This window comes from Phoenix dactylifera, chromosome 5 (genome assembly GCF_051530095.1).
Source record: "Phoenix dactylifera cultivar Ajwa chromosome 5, Ajwa_hap1_PhDact_Kaust_v1.1, whole genome shotgun sequence".
Taxonomy (NCBI): Eukaryota; Viridiplantae; Streptophyta; class Magnoliopsida; order Arecales; family Arecaceae; genus Phoenix; species Phoenix dactylifera.
Genome location: NC_143194.1, coordinates 9,670,281 through 9,692,358, shown reverse-complemented (window position 1 = coordinate 9,692,358; position 22,078 = coordinate 9,670,281). Strand labels below are relative to the sequence as shown.

At 35.7% G+C, this 22,078-nt stretch overlaps 1 protein-coding gene across 6 annotated transcripts; it reads left to right on the top strand.

Annotated features, from left to right (window-relative positions):
- The first annotated feature begins 1,201 nt into the window (after nt 1-1,201).
- LOC103724137 (putative aldo-keto reductase 1) lies at nt 1,202-20,309 on the top strand. Of its 6 annotated transcripts, none has more exons than XR_003383080.3 (9): nt 1,202-1,534; nt 1,622-1,789; nt 1,913-2,116; nt 2,215-2,387; nt 4,241-4,337; nt 4,478-4,631; nt 16,012-16,053; nt 16,142-16,229; nt 19,901-20,309. XR_003383080.3 is itself a non-coding variant. In XM_008815304.5 (7 exons), the coding sequence occupies exons 1-7, from the start codon at nt 1,475-1,477 to the stop codon at nt 20,077-20,079; spliced, it is 1,035 nt and encodes a 344-aa protein (XP_008813526.1). In that variant the 5' UTR covers nt 1,202-1,474; the 3' UTR covers nt 20,080-20,309. The 6 variants fall into 6 exon arrangements, 3 of the variants coding, with proteins under 3 accessions (XP_008813526.1, XP_088577731.1, XP_088577732.1); XR_015986964.1 differs by having other exon boundaries at nt 16,142-16,361; XM_008815304.5 differs by lacking the exons at nt 16,012-16,053; nt 16,142-16,229.
- Nucleotides 20,310-22,078: the final 1,769 nt, after the last annotated feature.

Sequence of the window (22,078 nt, the reverse complement as noted above, 5' to 3'; positions counted from 1 at the left end):
AACCCTGGCAATCAGGGGAGCAGAGATTCTATGAGAAGACTACTCAGCATTAGCAAGACAAGCCTAAGTGTGATGCATGTGGTATGCATAAGACTGAACATTGTAGACGATTATCCGGCGCTTGCTTCAGATGAGGCCAGCAGGGTCATAAGGTAACTAAGTGTCCTCAACAGGACCATCGGTTAGTTCAGAGGCCTCAAGCTATAGGGACCCAGCAAGTGCAAGGTTCTCCTGCTCCGGTTCAGTTTGCTCAGCCTTCTTCTCCTAAGCAGCAGACAGGAGGAAAACCGCACACATAGGGTCGTATTTATGCACTACTCAGCAGGATGCTCAGGCATCCAACACTGTGGTGTCAGGTACATTGCCAGTTGCTTCTGTTTATGCTCATACACTATTTGATTCTGGTGCTACGCATTCCTTTGTGTCATCTACATTTGTGCAAAAACATGACCTGCCTTGTGTGCAATTAAAGTATGATTTGCATGTTAGCACTCCTACCGGAGTGGGATGATTGGTAATCAGGTCTGCAAGACTTGTCCAGTTCAGATAGTAGGTAGAGACTTGCCTGCTGACTTAATAGTTATATATATGCATGACTGACATAATTCTCGGTATGGACTGGTTAGCATCACATTTTGCTACCATTAACTGCCATAAAAAAAGGGTAAACTTTCAGATCCCTAGAGACACTGAATTCAGCTTTATAGGTAGTGGTGCTTATACTTTCCCTCGAGTTGTCTCTGCTATGCAAATTAAGCGGCTACTCAGGAAGGGGAGTATGACATATATTGCCACTGTAGTTGATACCAGACAATCAGATCAAAGATTGGAAGATATCCGAGTAGTGAATGAATACCCTGATGTCTTTTCGGAAGACCTCCCTGGCTTGCCACCAGATAGAGAAATTGAATCTGCAATTGATTTAATTCCTGGTACCACACCAATATCTAAGACCCCCTATAGAAGTGGCCCTCTTGCGGCTTAAAGAAGATTTGACATATCCTGAGCAGCCTATACGTGTGGTTGATAGAAAGGAACAAGTATTAAGAAGGCGCACAATTCCTTATGTCAAGATCCAGTGGAGTAATCATTCAGAACATGAGGCTACATGGGTATTGAAGGATGAGATGAAGAAAAAATATTCGGATCTTTTTGCAAGCTAAGGTATGTTAAATTTCGAGGATGAATTTTTTTTTTTTTTAGGAAAAGAGAATGTGAGATACGACGCCTCAATCCTAATATGGAGGAACCGGACAGAGGCTCGCGATGGCCCTCCAAAAGCTCCCCAAACAGGGCCTTAGTTGTGCGGTCTTCTGCCAGGCCATTTCCCGCAACCAACACCCCTTCCATGACGCACGGCATGATCATCCAAGCTACCACCATGGGGTGGGTGTTCCTCTTGGTGGCGCACTTCCAGTCTCCCACCGACGTTTCTTAACGCGCAGCGATCAGAGAGAGATCCAGGTGACAACATATGGAGGAGCCGAGCAAGCCCCATATCCCCAGAGTGAAGTTGGGAAGCCAGGGCTTGGAGGTCTCAATCCCCTTCTCGATTTCTCTTCTTCTTTTCCTCTTTGTTCTTATGGTGGTCTTGGTGCTGATTCCTTTCGCTTTTTTCCAGGTTTCCAAGCTGGGGTTCGGGTGCATGAGCCTTACCGGAGTGTACAACTCTCCGGTCCCCGAAGAAGCCGGGATTTCCATCATCAAGCACGCATTCAACGAAGGAATCACCTTTTTTGACACCGCCGATGCTTATGGACCCCATACTAATGAGATCTTGATTGGAAAGGTTCAATTCTATCCCCTTTCGCCTCTTTTTTCTCTTCAATATTTCGTTGAAATTGATTTATAGAGAGAGGAATTGATTGATTGCTAATGGACAGAAAGTAAGAAAGATCGATTCTTTCTGTAGGTTTTGAAGCTATTGCCCCGCGAGAAGGTCCAATTGGCCACAAAATTTGGTATTGCGGGGGTTGATCAGACTGGGGTGATTGTGAAGGGCAATCCGGAATATGTCCGGGCAAGCTGCGAGGCGAGCCTTGAACGGCTTGGTGTAGATTACATCGATTTGTATTACCAGCACCGGGTGGACAAGTTGGTGCCTATAGAAGAAACTGTAAGCAGTCAATTCAGAATTCTTGTTGGTTAAGTTAATGGATAGATGGATTTGAATTTTTATTTTCTTTTTATTTTTGGGGTTTCCGCGGGAGGTAGATGCGGGAGCTCAAAAAGTTGGTGGAAGAGGGGAAGGTCAAATACATTGGATTGTCTGAGGCCAGTCCAGATACAATTAGGCGTGCTCATGCAGTGCATCCCATCACTGCGTTGCAGATGGAGTGGTCTTTATGGACTCGTGAAATCGAAGAGGAGATTGTCCCACTTTGCAGGTATACTTGAAATTCCAAACCTAAAATGATTGCCATGTGGTTGCAAGTTTTCATTTTTTTTTTGTTTTGTCTTGAGAAAACATATGTAGCATTGAGTCCAAAATTTATCTTTAAAAGTGCAGTAATTTTCAAATGGTTGTTAGGTTGCATAAGTTGATAAACAACAATAGAAGGAAGAGAGAACTTTATGTGGAAAATCTAAAACAGGCAACTCTGAGGCATATGTTTTATTGATTTGTTGAATCTTCAAATATCCATTGAAGGAAAGAACACATCTTTCTAAAGCCTTCTGATGAAAGCTCCTCAATAAATATATCATGAACAAATCAGCATAAAAAATATTGCAAAAGAGGGAGATCCTATCATATGTTCCAATCATAGATCTCGGTACTCATGTAGAGGATAGAACATACTTATATTTCTAGTATATTTCAATTGTGAATATAGAGTATTTCAGGATATGTTACTTTTTTTAGACCTAGGAAAGAGTTCCACTTTCTTTTTTAGTTCAATAAAATTTGGTCTAGAATTATTTTTGTGTCTTTATGTATTGTTGTAAGGGTTTTGCGAAAAGATTCAATTAGAGGAATAATGAATTCAAATTTGGGAATGAGTTTATCCACTGTTTATGCAAGGTCAGTGGAATCGTCCCGAACCAGGCGGTTCGAAGAATACCAAGCCGTGTTGGCGGCGGATTTGGATGGTCCGGCAACCAAAATGAAAAGCATTCGATGGAGGGGAAGAAGGAGAAGGAAAGAGAGAAAAAGAGAGAGAGAGCGAGCGGGGGAGGGAGGGAGAGGGAGAAGAAGGAAGAGCAGAGACCGGCCAGCGCGCGGAGGAGGAGAAGGAAAGAGAGGAAAAAAGAGAGCAAGTGGGGGAAGGAGGGAGAGGGAGAGGAAGGAAGAGAGAGCTCGCCAGCCTCCGCTCTTCCTTCCTTTCCCTCTGCCGGCCTCAGCCACCCTCTTTCTGTCTCCCTTCCTCTCTCCCTCTTCTCTTGCTTTTCTTCTCTCGTTCTCTCTCTTTCTCGCCTCCTCTACTGTGTTAGTATGAGCCCAGCATGGAATGGTATGGACCCAGCATGGAACGGTATGGGGGCGTACCGACCCGTGCCGCCGGATAACCAGTCCGGATTCCGGTTTTGGCACAGCAAACCTTGATTTTATGGATTTTTAATAAGTTATTCCTACGTTCTGGTGAATAATTACTAAAACTTCTCCTTCGTCCCCATTCATATATCGCCATATCTCTTTGGGATGTTGGCTTGCATCAAGGTGCAACGAATCCTAAACTTTTGCAACCTAAATGCTTACTTAAAATTTTAATGGTAAGAGAAGTTTCTATAATATTCCTTTTCTTTCTTTTTGCTACTTGCAGATAAACACCAAAGAGTTGCAAGGTCTTGGAAAAAGACTTACTAACTGAAAGTTTCACGTGGGGAAAGATATGCATAATACCCTTTTAACATTTTACATTTGAAAGCATATAAAATGATGAACTTTATACTATGTCTGCTTAGAAACTTGATTAGAAATTTCCTGCTAACAAGAGGTATGGATCAGAAGACTGCCTGTTTTCTTGGTACATGGACTTCTGCAGATGTCTTTGACTTTTTTGTTGGGTTGAGTTAAATATATGGGTGGGAGTGAGTATTTGTGATTTTTTTTCAAGGTTAATCAATCTTGTTTGAAGAGAAGGGTCAGTAAATCTTGAGTGATTGTGAATTTTTCTTTTTTTCCCTCTGTTTAGAATAATTGTAGACTCATAGTTATGGAGCTTTCGTTATGTCTCCTTTCTCTAAAATAGTTAATTTGCTGCACCACAATTTAAAGAAATAAAGTTTCTTTTACATCCAGGGAACTTGGCATTGGGATAGTTCCATACAGTCCTCTGGGTCGTGGGTTTTTTGGGGGAAGAGCAGTTGTAGAAAGTTTGCCATCTCAAAGTTACTTGGTAAGAAATTGATTAATTGACTTTTTAAATTAACCTTGTTGTTTGGATAAAATTCAAACTTTTCCATCCTTAAGATGCTAAATTCCTCCATATATGAAAATGAATTCCACTGATTAATTATACCTCAATATTTTTGTTAGGCTTTACATCCTAGATTCACTGGAGATAACTTAGAAAAGAACAAGATATTATATGCACGACTAGAGAAGTTGGCCATGAAGCATTGTCGTAACCCTGCTCAGCTTGCTCTAGCTTGGATACTTCATCAAGGCAATGATGTGGTTCCCATCCCCGGTGAGCAATATTCTGTAGTGCTCTAATAATAATTTAGCATATCATGCATAAGATGAAAGCTTATTTCTACCTGCTGAAATCCTCATGATCAATATTTTAGAACATCATGTTATGAAAATATGTAAGGTTAGGAGATTGGTTATCACCTAGCACATATGAGTTTGAACAAATAAATTAGTTTTTGATATTATGGAGGATTTGCTATTAATTGAACTGTTTAATCTACACTAGTAGTGTAGATGGAAATCATCTAAATTAACCATGTGTGCAAATATATTTAATTGTTGCATTCGGACCACATCAAGGGTTAGTAAACCACAAGATCGACTGGAACCTTCAAAACTAAGGATACATATATATTCATCCCACATTTGTTTAGATGCTTCTGTTGAAAGACCATGTGGTTGGCGTCCATTGCGCTAGGCTAACTTACACTTGGTAGTGGATCAATTTAAGATACTAAGCAAGTTGCTCGATATTGAATGATGATACCTTGTATTGAGTTTTGTTAATTTTACATGATGGATGGCATTTGGTATTGGTTGATACTGAGCTAAAAGGATTAAACATCCCCATTTTTGTTTTCTTTCATTAGAAGTGTGCAAGAAGATTGAGGACAAGCTGAAAGTAACTTTGACAGATATTAATCTTCATGGCTTGTTTTATGTTGTTGGGATACCTTCTTACTCTTTTTAACCTCTTTTTAGCTGCTAGCTAGTGCTTTTTTCAGCCTATTGTACCCTTTGATCTTATAGAGCTGCAACAGTCATACTGCTAAGAAATCGAACGCTGGTACTAAGGGTGGTATATATTTATTATCGAACTAGAATAATATTCCTATACCAACTTATGGTAGGGTTTTGTACCAGCACAATACTGAGGCACAAATTTTTTATTTTTTTATTTTCAATTTTTTATCTTTTGATATGTAATATGGATATGAAGTGAATTTTGATTTGCTTTTTTAATGAATTAGTGATGTTTAACGGGGTGTGTGATGTCGAAGTATCGGTGCCAGTTCCAATACTCGTGGACTCGACGAGATTTAAAAAAATTGCAACAATAAGTTAAAAAAATGGCAAATAATGTATAATATTGTAATAGAACAATCAAGAATGACTCATTTTCAAATTTCAATCCTGGGTCGAGCATTTGTGGTCCTCATCTATATTTGTGTGTTATTCACAATCTGGAGCTTAGATCTGATAATAGTTTGGATATTATCCTATCTCTGCTAGTCATATAGTGGCTAATAGTAACCTAGATATGCCTCTTGCTACTGAAGTTGTGTGTATGTCAGGTAGTCATAGGAGCCCAACTATCCCTACTCAGGGTGGTAGGATTGTGAGTATACCCATATCTATAGGAGGGGCAATGTTGTATAGGGTCGTCTCTACTATGGTATGATGGCTGAAAGTATGCATATCAATCATATGTGTATGGAGCATACTATCCACTCTATTAGATGCAACAGGAGATTTACCTCTAGTATAGATGAAGTTTGCTGAGCCCCATGGCTATCTAACGCTTTGGTAGATCTTTCTCTAATATCCACTCCCTCCAATTCGCATAAAAGCTCTCGAGTCTTCCATGCTACCTTTTGTTGCATCCGATACTAGTTTTGGAACTTCTCTTGTATGATGTCTTTCTTATGATTGTATTTTGATCTAGCCCCATGGTCAGCAGCTTGTGTGGCACACATGAATCTTGCCTTACTGGTGAATAGATCAAAACTCTGAGAAATCACCTCCGTCCTAACCACCTTGTGCATTCTAACCTTCAGACTTATCACCGAAGCTATCATTATCATTATCGCCAAGGTCCGCAATTTCGATACCATGTACCGTATCGTTACTTTATTGGTTCGGTACAGTATGACATTCCTCTATATCGAGAGTTTCTAATTATTTTTCTCAATATTTATCTCGGTATTTCTTGGTATGGACCGGTACGTACCTCGGTACGCCTTGATATGAGCGGTACGAGACTTGTACTGACATGAAGGTGTGTTTTGTACCAGTTTTCTTTCAATACGGTACGGTACGCCTTGTATCGGGTGGTATGAGGCGGTATGACAGATCTTGATTATCGTCATTATCGCGAGATGATCTACCCAAGCTGGGATCTGATGGCTTCGGTGTCTTGTCATCATTATCTTGGACCAATATGTTTTTAGTTGCATCCACTGGATTGACTTACATGTTCTCATTTTGACTTTCCTTTGTTGCTACCATTATGAAACTGATTTGGCTTGACCAAGTTTCCTTGTGCCCTTCCTTGCCCTAGCTTGCTAGTGATCCATGTGCCTTGACTAGCCTTGGAGGCATGTGTATCACTCCCTAATTTCCTGAAAATCCTATGATCAAGCTACTGATTGAAGCCTCTTCAGACAGTTGGGTGTTCAACTGAGTGAAACATTCTCCTCCACTCATCTTTCTGTGTTTCAAACACCTACCTTTGCAATGGCTCTATCTAGTCATGGAGGATTTCCCTAGCTCATCTAACACTAGCTAGTCACGAGTTTATTGATCAGCAACCCATCTAATCATAGGATCATCCTTGTCGAGGGCAAAGTCATCCTTTAGTGGGCCATATCATGCTTCTTTTTGCCCTCATTGATGATCTTGAATCATTGATGTACTTGATTGTAGTATATGAATACCAAGTCATGCAGCCTCTTGCTGGCCAAGCGATTTTGCTCTTTGCTATAGATCAGCAGAAAGATATTCCAGTTTGTGAGAGAACCAAGAAGGCAATCTTCCTTAGATGTGGTGTAGAGGTGCCTCATTGGACCCATCACTCCCCTACAATCAAAAAATACATGGCTATATAAGACTTAAAGTCATTAAATTCACATGAACTGAAACTATCTATTGTTTGCTAATGATCCACGAAGACATCCCTGATATTGATTTCTGTTCTCCCTGTTCTCCAAAACTATTGTTTCCCTCACTGAATATTTTTCCTCGATCAGCCATTATAGACTTGATGTTAATGGCATTTGGATATCAAATACCATACCTCGATGGCCATCAACCCTAATTTAGTTTATTACCTCCTTGTGGTTTGTGCAGCTAAGCCATCATTACCCTTCATCAGTTGTGCCACCCTCCTAACTCCCTGAAGCAAGTCTTCATTTTAGGCAAATGGGTTCTGTGTATCAGTATTTGGGATTCAGATGCTTGGTTGCATAGCAAACAAAAGAACAAAGCTAATAACCACTGTAAGATAAAAACTATTATTCAAGCAAATATGATAAAGGCTTTGAGATTTGATGAGGTTATACTTGCTAGGTACAACTACCCACCCATCTAAGTGTCCCATCAATTCTTGATGATGTGCAAGTATGGTCCAGTCTACCTCGCACCCGCTTTCTCTATGATCTGTTGCCACGCAATCTGCATCTTGATGTAAAAATAGACCATTTGTGACCACCTCCACTATCCAATGCCCCCAATACCACAAAGTAGGGCTCCACATTAACCACGGCAGCGCTTTATCCAAAAGCCTGACTTAGGATAATGTCCTTAATTTTTTGGCCCTCTTCTAACCCACCATATCTGAAACTCTTTCACTCATTTGATGCAAACATCATTCTGAGACTTTGCTTCTTATCAAAGAGGCTCTTTGGTACCATTTAGTTTGTGGCAAATTCTGTCATGCTAGGACTAAGAATCTATCCACCCACATACAATCACATAAGAGCAATTGGCCAGGTACGAATTACATGTATTTGGAGTTTGCTTGCCTGCTCTCCACAGCTGTCTTCACCTGTGGCAAGTCTCCAATATCCTTTAGCATCAAACCTATATAGTTTGCTATATAATCGTAAACGCTAAACCCTAAATAGTAAAAATATGGCATCTTAATCATCAAATCCTCCTGCCTTCTTGTATTGAGGGTCATTGTTTGTCGCCATTTGCTCAAAATAATACTCCCGGATTTTCTCAAATGACCTCTCTTATCGGACCATGGATGTAGTCATAGTCTTGGACATGGTTAGTCATCGGATGGACTTGTGGAAGATCACTCTGTCACAGTACACAAGTTAATAATGCTCCTAGTTGGTCTAGGAAACAACAACTGGGCTTTATAGGAGTTGATCTAAACCCCAATATCCTCAGCCTCTTTCTGCAGAAATGGCCCGTGTCTCTCCTATGGCACAGGAGGCTCAATACCAGGCCTAGCCTTGTACATTACAATGATCATGGAGAGGAAAAAGTGTTCCCATCGAGACACTGGGATGTAATTGAAAATGAACTACTTTCTGATGCGGTCCTTGTATTCTTCTTATCATCCTTTATTTATTCTTCTTCTCTTTCGTTATAGTTTTCTTGTCTTTATTTAGTCATCTGGGCATTATTGCTTGGTCATGGTAGGTGTCGGGTCCATGGCATGAATTGTAGGTCCTCCCTAGGTCTTCTTTCACTTCTTCCCAAATGAAGAAGACATGATTTCTTTCCAATAAGTAAGAATGACAATTATCCTTTATTTTTTTTAGTATTTAATATTTTAATAATTATTTAATCAAAATAGAATTTTTAAAATCAGTTTAATTTTAAAATTTAATTATTTTGAGAGATTTTGTAAATTGGCCTATCAATACTCCATATAAATATATTGGGGTTTTAAACTTATGCTAATTTGTGGGTATAGGTTCGGGTCAAATATGGAGAGGCATGTAAAATCATGTTGATCAGCTTGTAGTTAGCTACTATATATAACACAATCATGTTACCATAATTTATTTCTAAAAAGTATTTCTTTAATGCTTTAATTTAAATATTTTAAGATAAATAAATTTATAAAATAAAAAATTAGTTTAAAAAATAATTTTTCATAGGGTTAGATTGGGTCTTACTTAACAACATATCCAAAAAAATAACCTAAATGAATGGAGAAAAAATGGCTAAAATTGGTATGGTACTTTGTTATAAAGTAGCTAATCAAATATGGAACAAACATAACAAAATTTGTCTAGTTTGTTACACGCCTCTCTGAAGTTTCAACATGTTATAATAATAAATTATGTTATGTCTTGTATGCCTTGTATCTAGTGACTTTGAGTAGTACTTACTTTGATTATTAGATTATGGCTCCATGATATGTCCTCTTGGGAGTTGGATATTTGGTGGCAGTTTATGTTTCCCAGACCCTTTGATTTAGCCTAAAGTATCCACAACCAATACCTAAATATAGATATTGGTATGATACTTAGAAATTGAAAAGATTCAAGTCCTTCAACACTAAGAAAAGTACTAGACTACTAGTATTTGACACATGAACCGGAGTCTGTGTAACATAAATGGCTGCACTGTAGTATGATGGAGATCTGATAAGAGTAAACTGCACCTATAGTGGAAAGGAGATGAATGTCGACTTGAAACTAGCATGGATTCAAGAAAATATGACACACTGACATAAAGTCCTTGTAGATATCAAGAAGCTAATCATGGACATGTTTTAGGAAGGAAAGAAAAACAGATTGCAATTGGGAAGGAGAAAATATTATAGAGTATGATTTTAGCTGTAGGCGATGACATGATAGTAGTGATGCAGATTTTGATGAGGACAATGAGAGACGGGATATAAGAATAAGAATAAAACAAAACAAATGAATGCATCTGGACGAGTTTAGCAGACATGCAAGGTCATGGAGGTAAAGTTTGGAGCTCAAGGCCTTGGATTGGGTGGGAGGTCTTCTAGTGCTAAGGGTTTCCCTTAATGCAGGAGTAGGACATCAAGTACCTGGTCTTGTTGACCAGTTTTTTAATAATGGGGTCGAAAGTTCCTCATATTCAATCTCATCCCTTTCGATATAGCTGGAAATAGATATTACCATTGGTATGGTTGAAGCATTTAAAAAGGCAACCCTTAGTGGGGGCTATTGCAAAGTTTTTCATTATCAACCATATATCGTCTTCAATATAGCTGAACAAAGATATTACCATGAAAACCAGAAGTGTGGACCTATTGACCACTTATGACATCTTAAATGCATATTTGAATGATGAGTGAATGACAACCAGACATATATAGATACATTTAAGATGTACTGGATGAATCAGGCTATATATCAGCATATTATGGTTGGACAATAGACAATAATCTTTCTTATCGATAGACCCAATTTGTTGTGTAATCAATAGATACCACTAACTTTAAAAGTAGCAAGTACAATTTTAAAATGATGAATTCACTGGTTGAAGATCTCAGTTGGTGCACATTGTTATGAATAATGGATCAAATTACAAATTAGGAATATAATTATTGATGGACAAGAGAAAGAACTTATATTGGACTTCATTTGCTGCATAGTGTATTGATCCAATGTTGGAAGATATTGCAAAAGAACCAAAGATCAAAGAGGTCATTTGTCAAGGACAGCTATTAATTGGATTCTTATATAACTATGGATGGGTACTCAATTTGATGATGAGGAAGATAGGAAATAGGGAGCTTGTTCGGCCTTCCATAACATGATTTGCTACTCATTTCCTAGCCTTATAGTGCATGTAAGGTTATCATGATGATCTTAAGAGAACGCTTCCATCACAAGGTCGATGTAATGGCCAAGCTTCACTTGAGCCCTTGGACAAAAAGATTAGAGGATGTATATGCCATGACTTTGAGTGATAAATTTTGGAAGAGGATAGATAACAAAAAGATTAGAGGATGTATATGCCATGACTTTGAGTGATAAATTTTGGAAGAGGATAGATAATGATGACCATGTTGAGATCAACTTCTTATTTGAGCCATGGATAGGGCCAATAAACCAGAATTATAGAAATGGTATAAAATGTGAGGAGCATGTATTGAATTTCACATTAGCTATGTATTGGGTAGTTCTTGAATACTTATACAGGGCCAAGGAATCTAAAATATAACATCGGACTAGCCTTTTAGAGCGAGGTTCAAGGTCGTTACAAATGGTATCAGAGCGAATTTGGCCCATGACCTATATGGACTAGGGGACACTACAACATGGGTCCTTGTAGGGCTGACCATAGGCTAATTGTAGTGTTTGTAATTGGATTTGATAGAATTTGAGCCGTTAGCTTAGTGAGGATGCCAAGGCTTAAATGAGGAGGGTATATACGGATCCATTGATGTCTATTTAGTACCAAGGAATCGAAAATATAACTTTTGGCTTGCCTTTTTAGGCGAGGTCTTGTGCTGTTATACCAAAAATGGTGGGTATTATTGATAGCCGATGAGATAATCGGCTCTACTGTAACATGCATGCAACAATTACAATTTAATTGTATCCTTATAATTTTTGAGGTTATGTTTTATATGAGATTATTGGTTGAATTCAGTTGATTATTCATGAACATTATTGAAGAAGTACAGCATATGTCATGCAGGATATTTTCTTAAATCCTCTTGTCATATATGCTGAGAGATTTGTTGTTGATAACAAGGTTTTAGTAGTTCACCACAAAAGGGTTTCAGTAGGCCTTGGAAGGGCAGTTGAGAGATTAAACCTAATATATCAAACTAGATAGAAGTTGATAGTGAAGTAAACATTTTTATTATGTTGTTATTATGATATTAATATTCAAAGGCTCAAGCATCAAAAGATGTTGGTTAATGAGATCTAAATTTTATAAGTTTAGGTGAGTTACTATAGATGTAGGAAGGATAGATTTGGCACTTGGAAGGTTATAGCTGGTATAAGAAATTGTTACTCTAAGTAACTTCACTTAAAATATAGATAATAACATATAATAACTTCATTAACTATATTGTATACTAAATTGACTATTTGGAACGCCTTTTCTTCTTTTGAAGAAATGGTGTTCTATTTTTGGAAAGATGATGCTCCACATCTGACACCCATTGTAATTAAGTTCAAGTTAGTTATTATCCTCTTTGCAGTTTAACTCAAGATATTAAATCAATTGGTGTCGAATATGGAACATCATCCCTTCCATAAATAGATCAGCATTTTGTTGAAATAAGAATAGATATTTCTGAATTAGTGAATTTATTAATCTACAATATGGTAAATGAAGTTCTAAAATATTCTTATGAAAATTTTAAGTGAGGTTACCTAGAATGACCCTTTATATGGCAACCATAGCCTTCTGAATGCTAATTCTACCTTCCTATCTGTAATGCTCCACTAGACTTACAAAAATTAGATCTTGTTAGCTAACATCTTTTGAATCTTAAGTTTTTGTGTATAAATATTATAACAATTACAGAGTAAACAAAATAACTTTATCATCTGCTTTTATCTGGTTTGATATATCGGTTTCCAATCTCTCGGTCACCCTTTTAAGGCTAGCAAAACCTCATTATCAGCAATAAATCTCTTGGCATATGCTCAATAAGGATTTAAGAAATAATTTGCATGATACATATACTTCTTTAATCCATGCTTGTCAATAATCACCCATTCACATTCAACAATAATTGGATGTACAATACAAACTAACGGTACAAAGTAAAACAAATCATGCTGGCTGCATTTATGTTGCAGTCAATATGTTCGTCCCATTGGCTATCAAAAATGGCGGAAAACTTCTGGTACCAATTCATGTAATTCTTCTTTATAGCCTCCTTGGCCTGATTCATGGTTTTGTACAAGAAGCCCATCTCACCTTTGCAAAATGTTAAAACATTCTAAGTTCATCTCTTGTCCTTTTTTTCAGAACTTTATCACTCAAAAGTCAAAACCATGGCATTCACATCCTATCTAATCCTTAGGCTTAAGCCTATCCTTGCCGTTACTCCAATCCTATAAGGTGAATACTCACGAGATCATTATAATGCTTGTATATGCACAGCAAGGATAGAAAATGAGTGACAAATTGTGTTATGGTAGGTTGAATGAGCTCCTTGTTTCTTGTCTCCTCCTTGTAAAACTAACTTTCCATCCATGGTTATATACAAATCCAATCAAGAATTGTCCCTAAGAAATGACATCCCTGATCTTTGTTTTTTTTGCAATATCTTAATCCAGTGCTTTGACTTCTCTATTAATAGTTATCCTCCTATGTTGTACTTATTTCATTATCAGTAACAACATGCACCACATAAGTCTCATCAATCTCTTTAATCACAAAATTCATCAACTGAAATATATACTCACAGTTTCCGGAGTGAGCAATGGCATCTACTAATTTAGAAACACTATGCCATGGCAGTTGTAGATAATGAAATTGATTATGCATGTTCCTTTTGTTTTCGATTGTCCAACCATCACACATTAATCTACAACCTAATTAATTCCAATATCTCTTAAATGTGTCAATATGTATCCTTGTTCCATTCATTTCCTCATTCAAATATGTATTTGAGTTCTCATAAGCGGTCAGTGGATCTACACTATGAGTCGCCTCCTCAATTGCTTCAATCATGCTATAGCAATATTTACGGTCAACTACACTGAAGAGAATGTGGTTGAATTTGAAAAACTTTGCAATAACCCTGTCAATTTTTTCTTCACATTTGCCACTCCACCTTAAGCACAAATGTTTTTGGCTAGTTACGATACAAAAAATGGTCAATAGGACTAAGGCCCCGTTTGGGGGAGCTTTTGGAGGGTCAAAAAGCACTTTTAAATGAAATAGAGGTGTTTGATAAACATTTCGGAAAACTTTTTTTGCTTTTCCAGAAAGCTAAAAACAACTTTTGGGAGAAGCTTTATTTTGAAGCTTTCCGGAAAAGCACTTTTAGGCTCCGTCAGAAAGCGATTTTTTTGACCAAAATACCTGTGATAGAATATAACAATTACACAAAATATCCCTTTATAATTTTGCAAATCTACAGAAGGGTGAAAAATTAATTTACACTAATAATTATAATATTTTATACCTTTATTATTGTATTATACTATAAATATAATATTATATTACAGTATATCATAATACATTAATATGTTATGTTAAATAATTTAATATTATGTTATATTATGAGAAATTAATTTATACTGATAATTATAATATTTTATATCTTTGTTATTGTATTATACTATAAATATAATGTTATATTACGTTATATCATAATACATTGATATGTTCTGTTAAATAATTTAGTATTATATTAAATTATTATGCTATAGTATACAATATTATATTACTATATTATAATAATATTATATTACATTATAGTAATATTATACTATATCATATATTTATGTATTAATACATATTATATTTTATTATGCTTTGTTGTATAATACTATATAATGTCCTTTATGGTCTATTTGTCATGCCAAAAGTAATTTCTCAGTTTGTTTACCAAATACATATTAAAGTGCTACAATACTTTAGAAATGTAGTTACCAAACAACAAACAACTTTTTATAAACGCTCTACTTTAGAAAGCTCTACTTTCAAAAGCTCTACTGCCAACAGCTCCCCCAAATGGGGTCTAGGTACCTGAGGCTGTATTCAAGCACTAGATAGAACTCCTGGAAGAACTCCCACATAATGAGACCTTGACCTCTATACTTTACCTCCTCTTGCTGATGCATTGATCTAAATCTCAATGTGCCACTCGAACCTCCTGCTCCGCTTTCTTGCTAAACTCTTTTTAAAAATGTAAGCATTGGCTCCATTTAATTGCTATTCTTATATTCCATGATTTATCGTCCTCGTTAGAAGCTACATTACTTCTATCACTATGATCACCTGGCTACAGGCATACTCACATTTCCTCTTGAATAATTTTTTTATCTTTGATATTGCTTTTGTTCTTTTTTCCCTAAAACCTGTGTACGTATAAGCTTCTTCACATATGTAAGGAAAGTAGGGAGTCAGGTCTTCTAGAATACCTCTACCACTCATCTCTTTCCTAGGTATATTTTACTTTTCTTGGGTCAGTTCTAGTGTTGCCACCTGATATCAATCTCTTGTGTCTCTGCTATAATCTGACAATCACAATGAATATAAATTGAAGTCATGAGATCCAAGGTCTACAAGATACATGATGTGTTATTGTGACGTGTTGAAATTTGAGAATACAGAGTAACAAGTATGAAAAATTTTGTCATTTTTGCTCCATGCCTAATTTTTTACCAAATTACTATGTGGACTTTTAATAATTGATGGTTTTCTCTGTCTTTCTTTGCAATCAAATCACCATAAAATTGGTTTAGCTCTTTTTTGCTTGCTTTAGTTTTGCCTTTTGACACCAAGTGGTAGATCCAAAGATCTAAGATAGCTTTATTTTTTTCTACTTACTAGGCTCTTTTATTTAGTATTTTGTGCTTAAGCTATAATTACAACCAAATTTTAGAAGTACACTCTTATTTGGTCTTTATGAGACACCTTAATTTAATTATCATCAGCCTACAGTTTATTTAGGAATCTATCATATTTTACAGTCTTCAACTAGCTGATTATGTCTTCTTAAGCCTTGTCAGATATCATTGTTCTTCCTTCATCCTTTTCCTGGAGACTTTAAGGTGTGTCATTCTCAAATTTTTCCCCACTAACATTTTTGGTACTTGGACATATTCAAGTATTTAAATCTTTCCTTCTTTTTTTTTTTAGTGCGGAGTCACTTTTGGATCTGACTAATATGGATTGCTTCTGGGAGCTTATAATTCTGATCATAGTGGAACTCTTCAAACTTCTACAAGTTAAGCTTTCCCAGTAATTAATCTGTCAGTCTTGGTTTGGCATCAAGATCTTTGCAGACCACACATTCATCATATCCACAACATATTGCTAGTCCGTGGTTATTACCATCCTTAGCATTATATTGAGTTTGGTATACTATCTGACTGTTTAATATAGGAGTCTTATTATAAGCATTTTATATTCATTGTGTTCTGACCTTCACTCATCCCTCTTGTTTTGGCTTAGCCCTTAACCTTCCCATTTCTTAGCTTATATTTTCTTCGTCATTGCTATTCGCTCTACTTTTTGTCCTTAGTCCATCAGAACAAGGATAAGTTTTCCTTTGGTGCATCTTTGGATTGCTTTTTCTTAGTCTGTTCAAATTGCTGGATTTTGGAGTTGTTACACTTTTATATCGGAACTATGCCTTTTAGTTGGAGTATGATTATGCCGGCTTGACACCTTCACATCTTTCTGACCAGTCGTGTAATTTCCTCTTATGCTATGATTATGTCTAGCTTCATTCCTTGTCTCATGACTATTGATGTGAAAATTAGCTTCTTGTCAACCTCTTTGCTTCATTTTTCCTGGAACATCATTTCGTTACTATTTTATCCTTTGTTTATCATGTTGTAAATTGAGTCTGCTTGCTAGTTAATAACCCATTGTTTTTCATGGGTTAGTTGCTAGCCACCTAACCAACTTATGTTATTAGCCTTGGAAACTACTTCATCACCCAGGGCAGCATTTTAGATCTTACCTATCTTATTGTTGCTTGAGTCTGCTTTGGAAGTCAAACCCGACTTGTAGCAAAACCTAGTTATTGTCTTCAATCTTCATCACCACGAGCCTTTTCAATTATCAACAACTATGCTATATCACTTGTACTGTATCATCTTTCATTTTGACATTCTTAGTTACTAGCACTGTATCTTCAGTTTTGTTCTTTAACTTCTCTAGTAAGTACAACTTGCAATAACACCAGATCTAGCCATCAGAAAGAATGATTGGTTAATGACGATTCTTAAAGCCAACCTGAATGGTTAGGATAAGGCTTGATGGTCATGGACATGGTTATGATAATGTTATATGCATGGTAATGTTCATGATCATGCATAGATGATTTCCTTGCATTGTCAAGCATTATCTCAGTTTATAGATACGGTTTCATGCATATCAGAATGTATATCATCAGATGATGTGGCCTTGGATTTCTTTGGGTGGACTAGCTGCATAAAACCCAGACTTGGCCTCAAAAGTTTTAGACTGAGTACAGGTTTTCTGAAAATTTTCCCAACCGAGCCTAGCAAAACAAAAGTTGGACAATATGTATAAGTTCATACAAATGCATGCGTGCACGCACTTGTGAGTTGGATTTTATACTAAATGCTGAATATTTGGTAAAATATTTAATGAGTTCAAAATCGATAATTGGTCATATGAAGCAAAAATCTATAACGTTGATTTTATCTCTGAAAATGCCTAAAGATAAAAGGTCATATATTCTGGATATCTGTAACCTTTGTATCAAGTGAATGCAAAAAAGTGGAAGATGATCATTGACTAGTGCTGAAAAAAAAAATTTAGGCATTTAAACTGAAATCCCACTTTTTAATCAATGCAAAATATGATAACATTTAGTTAAATCCATCCAATTTTGTACCCAGTTGATCCATAGGTTAAAAACCAGTTGGTTTCTAGACATTTTTTAGGCTGAATTTCCATGGATATTCTGAAGTGAGTACAGAATCCTAAGCAAAAGATTACTGTTATTAATTTATATATGACAATAAACTATGTTGATCTTCAATTTGAAGGCCCCATCATCGATTCTGTTAAATCTTTATAAAGGATTTAACATTTCGTGTGTAATCTAGTACTATACATGCACATGCATAGAGAGAAATAGACACAAGCACGTAAATGATAGACAGCAATGATACTTTTGATATTTTTACAGACAAAAGATGGAGAAACGGCAATAGAGCTTTTGAGAATTTTTCACCCCAAATGCTTTCCAATGACAATAATTTTAATGCTCTCAAAATTAAAGTCTGCACAGTAGATCATGATCTACATTGCCTAAAATGCGTCAAACAGAAAAATCATTTCACTGGTTTGTAATCATTCATTTTCTCACCAACTATACGAGACAAAAAACAGAATATAATAATAAGATGGGGAAGAGATACCAAGTCCTCATTCCCTTTATGGAGACATCGATCAATGCCTATTTTGATTTATGATTAGCATGTTGAGTTCAATTGTTTCATGCAACTACCCTTCAAAACAACAAGAATATCATCTACACCAAGTTACTAAATAATGAGGCATATTAGAGTCGATAAAAGAAGGCCAAAAAATAAATTATATTTTTCGCTTAAAAAAAAAACATGATTGGACAAGAATACATTATTATAAAAATTGTAGATGCAAGCAATCACTTGCTTCTCATTAGAGGATAAACTCTTGAACCTGCGAAGGGTTGCCTTTCATATAAAGTAACTAGTATTTGGCATATGCTTTGCACATGACCTTCGAAAGGGTAAAAAAGGAAAATATTTCAGAGGAGGCACAGAACTATAATCCATTTCTCCCTCTCAACCTCCCTCCTTCCCCTCTCTGTCCCTTATCTGCTAAACTATTCGGCTTCCTTAGATTTCTTCTCCTTTTCTTTCCTTTCACCCTCTTTGATGGAGTAGAGAAAGACATTTGCTTTTACCCTTTAATTTAAGTATTATTGGAACTTCGGCACATGTCTTTCCAAAAGAAAAAAAGATGGTCTTGCTACAAAGAAAATGTCAGTTAAGAAGGGAGAGTCACAATGCCTTTCCTATTTCATTAGTGGAGACTATTGGAACCTCAACAATTGAAAAGGAATGATGATGATGATGAATGATTTACTTCATCTTTGTCGAGTCAACTTGTATGAAACATTAATTGAGATTATAACTTTTCTGAAAAAAAAGAGATTGGAGTTATATAGGACTCTCAAATCCTTTGAACAGATAAGTTTAAAATTGAATGAAAACTGGATTCCTTATTGTCTTTTTCAGGTATCATTGATGAGGCAGATGGTCAGTCTTCTGATATGTTCTAGTGATACATTATAATCGTCGCAGTGACTAACAAATCCAAGCTATCTATTGCAGGCTGAAATGCATGCATACTTTTAGTCCCATTCGACTAGGTGAAGCTTTAAAAACTTACAACTTAATCCAATATCTAAGTTTAATAAAAGCATCTTGAAGTAGACTTTGTCTCATCTTGTACAACAGGTTTAATAGTAGCATCATGGTTTACATAATGCAAGGAAGTAGGAAGGTCTGTTATTTAATTTTTCTAATTTGCCTCGCAACATGTAAACTTTTCAATGTGGAGGCAGCTAAGATCCTTTCTGTTTTTGTTATTGGTGGGGGTGGGGGGGTGATGATGTCTTTTAATCTTGAGGCAACTAAGATTATAAAGAGAAAAATTGTATATCTTTAATGATGTCTATTAATTAAGAGGTTTTGCTTGCCATTGGAAGTCCCATGACTTATGAAGAACAAGATGTTTTCTTTTGGGTCACATACGGAATATGCGAAATTAAATGATTAAGCATAGTAATAACATTGAGATATTTAAAAATTAATGCACCTTTATTATGAACTTGGGTTATGTACTGATCTTATTCTTTTTCTCTTTTAGGAACGACCAAGATAAAGAACTTGGACGACAACATTGGCTCATTAAGTGTGAAGCTCACAGAGGAGGACTTGATAGAAATCTCAGATGCTGTGTGTATCGAAGAAGTGGCAGGTCCTCGAACCTATGAACATTTAATGCCACACTCATGGAGATTTGCAAACACACCCGCAAAAAAATAGCACATTCTTAGCTGAAAATTCCGGATTATGTCTTCTACAATTGCTTGTTATTTTCTCCCAATAAATGTTATACATTGCGAAAACAAGGTACTAATATAGTCCAATTAGTACTAATATACTAATTTCGGATTCTGTACAAGCTGAGTCTCTATGTAGAAACTCTTATCATTAATATTGGTGTAATAAACATTGGCCTTGGGCAATGCATGGGATATAATTTCTCTCTTTCATCCAACTCTCTTTGAAATGCAATATGATAATATAACAAATTATAATAAATACAAATTTTTATTAACTAAGTTTCTATTATATATTAAGTATTAAATTTTTAGTGATGGTAGAGCACATTAATACTAATGTTATTAATATTTATTGCATATTAAGTAATGAACTTTAATAATGATTGAGCATATTAGTTTTGACATCTTTAATTTTAATGTTCATATGGCGAATTATATTCATATGATATTATTAATGTTTGTTGCATATTAGGCAATGAACTTTATGTTTGAGTGTATGAATATCGGCTTCATTAATTTCGGGCAAAAATTTCTATCATTATTGTTGGCATCATTAACATTGGCCCCGCATGATATGTGGGGAATAATTTTATCTTCTTTTCTAATTATTTTTGAAATGCAATATGACAATGTAACAAATTATAATCGATAGGAGGCTCTAATAAACAAATTTCTGTTTCATATTAAGCTATAAACTTTAGTGATGGCAGCACATCAATACCAGTGTCATTAATATCCGTTATATTAGGCAACAAATTTTAATGATGGCCAAATTGATTAATATTTGCATCATTAATATTGGTATCCACATGATGAATAGAGAGCTCTAGACAAGCAAAGTATCTATTTTAGATATATATAGTAGATTCACTCAAGAATGGTTTATTGATCCATTTATTGATTTCTGTCATTGAATTTGTTCATAATTAAAGCATCAATGGATCGTACAACTTGGTGGAGGAAGATATGATGAGATCTGCATTTGTTGTACTTGGTTCCATATTTGGTTTTAAACTTCAGAAAAAATTGCCTATTTGATACAAGTTACCTCGTGGAGATCGAGATAAAATTATTTCAAATTTCAACCATTATTAGGTCCAGATACCAACTCAAGAGGTCATTGATTGGAAAATTTAGTTCATGCATGTCCATGGGACAAGCAACAATTAGTCTTTGGATATCTTATCTTGCTAATTTTGGTATGACCATGTAGAAGTTGAGTATAATCTTCTTGAACTTCACGAATATATACATGAAGAGATTTAATCAAGTATAAAATGTGCCAGTCAAGATATATTAGCCCTAGTTACAACAATATTAAGTTACAATAGTAATTTCAAATGTTTGAATTACAATAGAATGAGTCAAGGTGACATCTCAATACTCGTCGAGCGAGGTTTGTCTCCTTGTATTTTTAGTTCACCTTCTTAAATAGATGTCTAGTATTCTCTCCTCTAAACAACTATTTAGATATGAGGAAAATGCTAATTTACCAAGGTAATAAAGTCTCTTGGTGGTTGTGTCACACTAGAGTTCAGATCTTGCCTCTATGAAGGTTAAGAGTTATGGATATTTACCAATATTTATAAAGTTGTGGAGCCTATTTAGTAAAGTCTCTTCCACACACACTCCTCCAATTACTTTTGGTAAATAATCCTATCGGAGTTTCTTCTTGTTGGCTTGACTTTTGTATTCAAATTGCTTCTCATCATCTTCAAATACTATGCATCTTCACTTGTAATTGTGTTCATAATATTTAATACTAGAAGTCATAGCACATCTAATGTTGATGCCATGTGTGTTTTATCTTGATTACCATTTCACTTAACTAACCAAAACATGAATTATTAATCATTGGACAAATTTTTACTGCTTGATTGATGATTGATTAATTTACAAGGTAAATACATATTTTCTTTGTGATCCAAGACCAAAAATTGTATGACCAGTTCTACGAACAAAAGATCTATTAAGAGAAG